At 60.1% G+C, this 7,707-nt stretch overlaps 1 protein-coding gene across 1 annotated transcript; it reads left to right on the plus strand.

The window, feature by feature from the left end:
- Positions 1-2,880: 2,880 nt before the first annotated feature.
- Positions 2,881-6,336, plus strand: CEBPA (CCAAT enhancer binding protein alpha). Its single transcript, XM_027515988.1, has one exon. It carries the CDS (start codon positions 3,886-3,888, stop codon positions 4,945-4,947), a length of 1,062 nt encoding a protein of 353 aa, XP_027371789.1. The 5' UTR covers positions 2,881-3,885; the 3' UTR covers positions 4,948-6,336.
- The last annotated feature ends 1,371 nt before the right edge of the window (positions 6,337-7,707 follow it).

Here is a 7,707-nt window from a genome sequence, read left to right on the forward strand (position 1 = left end):
GGGGCTTGGGGGGGACCTTCTATTTTCCTTCCATTACATATCTTGGGGGATGGTGACCCCAGCCAGAAGCCAGCCATTCAGACCCACCCAGACTCCAAGTTCTGACATCTCATTCAAATCTCATCTAATTCATATCAAAGGATAGTCCCTGCCCTCTATCCCACCTCCTGGGGCCTCAGGCCTCCTTTACTTCTCATCTGGTCCACCATCCCTTCTCCAGCCCCTGGTAGAGTGGCTTTTCAGGAAATCAGATTGGATCACAGCCCTCCGCTGCTAAAAAATGGACAGAAAATGCCTGTAAGAGAGGCTCTCTCCTTCCCCGCAGTCTCCCTGGCCATGGACCCAGCCTTATCTAGGCCCCTCCCCAGCAATACCTGCACTCCAGTCCATCCAACATCTTGTCCTTTGTCACCAGAACATGACATGCACTTGCAGCCGCTCCACCTTTGAACATGCCGTCCTGCAAATTGCACCTCTCTTCTAGCAAATTCCTGCTCATCCTTCAAGTTGGAGCTCAAAGGTCCACTCCTACAGGAAGCCTTCTCCTATCCAGGTCAGCTTGAGCTGCCATAATAAAAACCACAGACTGAGGACTTAAACCACAGAAATGAGTTTTCTCCCAGATCTGGAGACTGGAAGTCTTTGATCAGGGTGCCAGCATGGTCAGGCTCTGGTGAGGGCTCTCCTTCTGGCTTACTGATGCCACCTTCTCCTTGGGTCCTCACATGGGGGTGATGAGTGGCAGGAAGACGCTTCCTCTTTTCCTTTTTTTTAATAAGCCACTAATCCTATCAGACTAAGACCCCACATTTATGACCTCATTGAACTGTATCTACCTCCTGAAAAATCCATCTCCAAATATAATTACACTGGGGGTTGTGGTTTCAGGATATGAAGTTGAGGCAAATACAATGGCAACCCACTCCAGTACTCTTGCCTGGAGAATTTCATGGACAGAGGAGCCTGGTGGGCTATGTCCCAGGGGTTGCAAAGAGTTGGACACGACTGAATGACTAACACTCCTAGCACGTCCTCAGTTGGTTGCACCCTCCTTCAAAGCCATATCTGCCAGGGCAGGATGTTCCTTTACCACAACACACTCACCCTTCCTCTGAATCCATGTCTCCCAACATACATCTGACAAAGTCATGGATTTGTTGCCTCTACCCAGTCCCACTTCCTGCTCCTGCAGCACTGCCTCCTCTGTGAGGAGGCCCCTGTCTTTTAGCAGACTTTGGATGACAACGTGTCTGTCTGCCCAGCTGTGACCAGAGCTCTGAGAGGGCAGGAGCTGCTTCTCCCTCACCTCTGGGCACTAAACACCTTGCACAGAGCTGGCCTGGTGGGGAGCTTTCTGCTTCTGCTATGGGAAGACCTACAGCCCTGGCTCTGATCCCTGCCTGGTATCTCTCACTCCCACAGTGAGGTCTTACTGCTGCTGCTGCTGCTGCTAAGTCGCTTCAGTCGTGTCCGTCTCTGTGCGACCCCATAGACGGCAGCCCACCAGGCCCCCCCACCCCCATCCCTGGGATTCTCCAGGCAAGAGCACTGGAGTGGGTTGCCATTTCTTTCTCCAATGTATGCAAGTGAAAAGTGAAAGTGAAGTCCCTCAGTCGTGTCCGACTCCTAGCGACCCCATGGACTGCAGCCTACCAGGCTCCTCCGTCCATGGGATTTTCCAGGCAAGAGTACTGGAGTGGGTTGCCATTGCCTTCTCTGAGGTCTTACTAACAAGGTCTTATTCCAATGCTCCCCCAGCCCAGGAGCCTCTGCAATTTTCTTGGATCCTAAGAGGAGACTTGCCTGCTGTGTGCACAGGGCAGCAGATGTACAAGCTAGAACAGGTCATTGTTAGTAGCCCTCTCTTTGTTCCTGCACCGGGGCAGACTTATTTTTAGCATCGCAGCGAAAATGAAAATCCCATTCCATGTTTTCCCTCCAGGTCTCCAGAGGTACACGGTGTATAAATGGTCCTGCACCCTGGGGCAGAGAGCAGCTCCTCATATAGGCATTTATTGAATACATCCACTTTTACTCCCAGGCCAAAAGTATCAAGCTGAATATATCTTATGTATGAGCTCTGGACCAAAACATGAAGCAGTTGGGTCATTAATCATGGGTAATATGTTGAATAGGAACTTGATTAAAGCACAGTCTGCGTTCCCCAGACGAAGCTGCTTCTTTGCTGTGACCACAGTGGAGTTTAGCCTCCCCCGGCCTCGCTTTCACGCTGCGCCTCCTTGAGGGCTCCTGGACGAGTGGTGGCGTCTCGCCAGCCTTTGGAAGCCCGCTGTCCGCGAGGGGTCGTCACCGGCTCAGCCCCAGGGATTCTCAAGCAGGCAAACTTCCAGATAGAGCCCAGACGGCGTTGGTCTTCGGGGCACTTAGTCGATAAGGGGCAATGGGGACTAGAAGCGGGAGCAACTTGCGGGCTCTCGAAGCCCCAAGGGAGTAGGCTGTCTCCGCGATCCCTAAGCAGAACGCGCGAGGCGCCACGTGGCTGGGGAAACGCGCTGCCTTAAACCCCTTCCCCCTGCAGCAGCCAGGGCGGAGGCGGCGCGGCGCCCAGGGGTCACAGGGGCCCGGCCACCTTCTTCCTCAGGATTCCAGGGACCCAGCGCCCTGCGAACCAGCCTGCAAGGCTCTCTCATTAGGTGCTTGGACCCAGAGCCGCAGAGATTCGGAGACCCCGGCTCTCTCCACAGCCCCGCTCGCGCCTTGGAGAGCACCTGAATGGGGAGTAGGGGAGAAGGTTGTGGGTTCCAGCGCCGTTGATCGCCGGCCCCGCTTCGGGATCCCCGTCTCGGAGTCAAATTCTCCTCCTCCCCCTATGCGTCTCCCCTCGCCCGGGTACCCCAGCCCCGGAATCCAGCTGGGCCCGTCCCTCTGGGGAAAAAACGCGGCCCCGCGCCGGGTAGCAGCGCCAATTCCGTGCACCTAGCAACACCTAGAGCTCCGGCAAGGAGAAATAATTAACAAGAAAGTTTCCCAGCCCGGGCGGGTGGACGAGCCGAGTCCTCTAGACTCCCGGACTGTGGCCGCCTCCCTTTTCCTCTGCTCCCCGCGGGGTCCTAGCGCCCGGCACTGCGGGCCCGTGTGACCCTGGAGTACTTGCGCGTGTGGGGAGGGGGGTGGGTGGAGAGGAGCGGAGAGGTACTTTTGCGCGGAATCTGTGCGGGTGCCTGGGTATCAGAGACGCAAAATCCCGGTTCTCCTTGGCATCTCCAAGCGGCAGCGTGCACTGGGCCGCACGTCCGAAACTGTTCCCTGCCCCCCACCCCTGACCCCTTCTTTACGCAACCTTCTTGCAGAGTACGCGGACCCGGACGGAACCGGTTCCAGCTTTTAAAGTGAGTCCGCGCCAGGGAAGCTCAGAGACCAAGACCTGCCTCTCCGCCCACCCCAACCAACCCTAACTCCCTGTGTGGCGTCGGGTGTTCCCGGGCTCCCCGATCTTTGGCTGGAGGTGGGTCCCCTGGAGAGGCTACAGGAGGGGGCCCTGCCGTCGACCACTGCTGCGCGGGGGCGACAACTCTACCCTGGGTGGGGCACCGCGCGCGGGTCTCGGTTCGGCGGGCGACGCAGGAGGTAGTAGGCGTTGCCCCGCGGCCCCTCCCAGCCAGCGCTGAGCTCCAGCCCCACTCGCCGCCCTCTGCAGCCCGCAGGCGCTAAGACCCAGGAGGCGCTGCTCCGTTGTCACCGTTTGCACACTAGAGGGCGACAAACCGGTATAAATGCTGGGCCCGCGCGGGCCTGGCCATTCGCGACCGGGAGCTGAGCGGGCGCGAGCGAGTAGGGGCTCTGGGTGGGCGGTGGCAGCAGCGGCGCCCCGCGCAGGCTGGAGGCCGCCGAGGCTCGCCATGCCGGGAGGACTTTAGCTCCCCCATGGAGTCGGCCGACTTCTACGAGGCGGAGCCGCGGCCCCCGATGAGCAGCCACCTCCAGAGCCCCCCACACGCGCCCAGCAGCGCCGCTTTCGGCTTTCCCAGGGGCGCGGGCCCCTCGCAGCCCCCCGCCCCACCTGCCGCCCCGGAGCCTCTGGGCGGCATCTGCGAACACGAGACGTCCATCGACATCAGCGCCTACATCGACCCGGCCGCCTTCAACGACGAGTTCCTGGCCGACCTGTTCCAACACAGCCGGCAGCAGGAGAAGGCCAAGGCGGCCGCGGCCCCCGCAGGAGGCGGCAACGACTTTGACTACCCGGGCGCCCCCGTGGGCCCCGGCGGCGCCGTCATGCCCGGGGGGACGCACGGTCCCCCTCCTGGCTACGGCTGCGCGGCAGCCGGCTACCTGGACAGCAGGCTGGAGCCTCTGTACGAGCGGGTCGGGGCGCCGGCGCTGCGGCCGCTGGTGATCAAGCAGGAGCCGCGCGAGGAGGACGAAGCGAAGCAGCTGGCGCTGGCCGGCCTCTTTCCCTACCAGCCGCCGCCGCCGCCGCCGCCGCCGCACTCGCACCCGCCGCCCGCTCACCTGGCCGCCCCGCACCTGCAGTTCCAGATCGCACACTGCGGCCAGACCACCATGCACCTGCAGCCCGGCCACCCCACGCCGCCGCCCACGCCCGTGCCCAGCCCGCACCCAGCGCCCGCGCTCGGCGCCGCTGGCCTGCCAGGCCCCGGCGGCGCGCTCAAGGGGCTGGCCGCCACGCACCCCGACCTCCGTGCGGGCGGCGGCGGCGGCGGCAAAGCCAAGAAGTCCGTGGACAAGAACAGCAACGAGTACCGGGTGCGGCGCGAGCGCAACAACATCGCGGTGCGCAAGAGCCGGGACAAGGCCAAGCAGCGCAACGTGGAGACGCAGCAGAAGGTGCTGGAGCTGACCAGTGACAATGACCGCCTGCGCAAGCGGGTGGAACAACTGAGCCGCGAACTGGACACGCTGCGGGGCATCTTCCGTCAGCTGCCCGAGAGCTCCCTGGTCAAGGCCATGGGCAACTGCGCGTGAGGCGCGCGGCGGCGGGACCGCCCTGGGCTGGTCGCCGGCTGGGACCCAGGGAGTGGCTTCGGGTCTCCGGATCTCAAGACTGCCCGAACCGCGTAAGCCAGGACCAGGAGATTCCGGTGCTGCCTGAGAGCCTGGCCTGCTGCGCGTGCCCCTTGCCTTCCTCTGCGCCGGACACGGTGCGTCTAAGATGAGGGGTCAGGCAGAGAGGAGAAGCGCCATGGGGCTGAGCCGGGAGCCCGGCAACTCTAGTATTAAAGGAATAACCCTGTGCCTTGGAAACGCAAACTCACCGCTCCGATTCCTACCGAGTAGGGGGAGCAAATATGTGCCTTGTCAATTTATTTGGAGGGTTCTTGCCCCCACGAGAGGAGGGGTGCAGGCCCCCGGCAGGAGGAAGGTTCAGGGAGCTGAGATCCCGATAAAGCCAGCACTGGCGGCGGCTCCTGAGCGCCTGTCCTTGGAGGGGAGGAAACACAGGGACTTGGGGCTTTGAACCTAAGGTTGTTCCCCTTGTTCTGCGTGAAGGTGGAGGGTCCCTAGTTCCTTGCCTCTGAACTCCCAGCCTGCAAAAGGCTGGGCTCTCCCGGGCAGAACTCACTGAGATGGATGTCACCAGGTGACCAGTGGGAGCCTGCGACCCCTAGTCAGATCAGAAAGCTAGGTCGAGGGTTAGCTAGGAGGACATATGTTCATGGGATTGATGGCCTGGTGGAAGAGGGGAACCTAGAGATCTGGTCTGGGGGTCAGTAGGGGGTGGTGAAGGGACACTGGGACCATCAGCCTTGTCTGTACTGTATGTCGCCAGCATTGCCATATACACATGAAGCACAATCAGTCCATCCCAGAGGGACCGAAGTTATGAGAAGCTTTCCAAATATTTTGCTTTATCAGCCGACATCAACACTTGTATCTGGCCTCTCTGTGTCCCTGCGGTGCCTTGTGCAATGTGAATGTGCACGTCTATGCTAAACCACCATTTTATTTGGTTTTTGTTTTGTTTTGGTTTTGCTCAGAAACTTGCCAGAATGAGGCTCTTCGTCAGCAGCTGCAGGGAGGGTCTGCGGCTGTCTTTCCTTTTGGTTTTGGGATTGTTTTTGCTCCCAGGGGAACCAAAGAGGCGAGGTGGGCTTCCCCTTTCCCCTCAGCTCTCCCTGGGGGTGGCTGTGGGCCTCAGTCCCCGCCGGCCCTGGCTGTGGGCAGCCTGGTCCCCCCAGAGGCCCTGGCTCCGGGTCTGGAAGGGAGGCGGCCTCAGCCAGCGTTCACTCACCGATTCGATCGCTGGGCCTGGGAGCGGGGAGGGCGGCTTTGGTTCTCTTCTTTGGGGAGGACATAGAGTTTCATGCTAGATGTTTTATGTATTATATCTATAATATAAACATATCAAAGTCCGTTTTGGTGTCTTTTTAAAACTAGAAAATCTACTTCCAAGGTTTTTTGTGGGCCAGGTCACATTTGTGAATAATCACAGCATATTCTTTGGCTGAGAGCCTGACTTTCATTAGCTCTCCACCCATCCTGAGCCCCTCTTTACATTAAGGGGGTGACTTCTCCCAACCAAGGCAAATAAATGGCAGAAGGTAGACAAGGCTCGAACCTGAGAAGGCCAAAGCCTGGAGAGGCTCCGGGTATGTGGTGGGAAGAGGGGTGTGCCGAGGTATCATGGGGCCTTGGTGTGGCCTCTCAGCCCCTGGCAGGAGAAGAGGGACTTGGAGAGGGGGCCCTCTGCCTGAAGTTGCCACAGCCTCTCTGGAACGCGGGCAGACCTGGCCCAGGAGCTCCAGGCTCCAGAGGCCCTTTGACCACACTGACTTCCAGATCACTCACAGCCCCAGCTCTGGAAGCCTTGCTCACACCTGCCTTTGCCCCAGCCCTCCGGCGGGACCGTGGGCGGGCAGGGAGAGGCCACAAACGGTAAGGACCCTCCACCCCTCCCCGCTTGCTCAGGCCCACATGACTGCTGCCTCTCCCAGTGGGGGCCCTGACAGGAGCCCTCCACGGGCCCTCCTCACCTGCCCTGCCCCAGCCTACCCAGGAAGGGGGACCCACAGCAGGCCTGCACTGGATGTCTGGCCCTTCCCCACACACTGCAGGAAAGGCAAGGAACAGGCCCAGCATTCGCCTCCCCACTGCACCCACCCTGAACCAAGTCCCTGACTCCAACAACTGCACCATGAGGACAAGTATTCAGGACCCCCCCACCCGCCCCCAGCAGCAGTGCTGCCTACCAAGGGAGGGCACACACTCATGTCCGCAAGAAGAGGGCCCAGGAGGAAGTAACCCAGGAGACCAGCAGGGCTTTCAAGAGTTGACTCTCTCTGAGGGTAAAAGGCAAAACTCTTTGCCTTCTGTTTTCACCTCGAGACTGTTTACTTGAGCAGCTGACACCGTATGCCAACGTGGGCTGTGACCATTTCAAGAAATTACACATTCTTTTTAAATTCTGAAAATTTTCGCTTCACCTCCCGTGTGGTTAACGGGGTGACTTAGCTGCCTCCCACCCCACTCCCCGACCCACTCCGCCGCCCTATCTCTCGGTCCCTGTCTTGCCTCCTCCTCACCCTTGGCCGCCCTTGGTGGAGGAAAGGCCGCGAGCCCCAGTGAGGAGGCGGCAGCCTGCCCCGCCGCCTGGGAACCAAGGAGGCAGAGCCCCACCGCCTGCCTAGAGGCCTGGGGCAGGCCACAGCTTGCTAGGCCCCAGCAAACCCTCTCTGAGTTCAGTGCTAATTCCAGTTTTTCTTGTTTGAGGGGGCCAAGCCTCGG

This window comes from Bos indicus x Bos taurus, chromosome 18 (genome assembly GCF_003369695.1).
Source record: "Bos indicus x Bos taurus breed Angus x Brahman F1 hybrid chromosome 18, Bos_hybrid_MaternalHap_v2.0, whole genome shotgun sequence".
Lineage (NCBI taxonomy): Eukaryota > Metazoa > Chordata > Mammalia > Artiodactyla > Bovidae > Bos > Bos indicus x Bos taurus.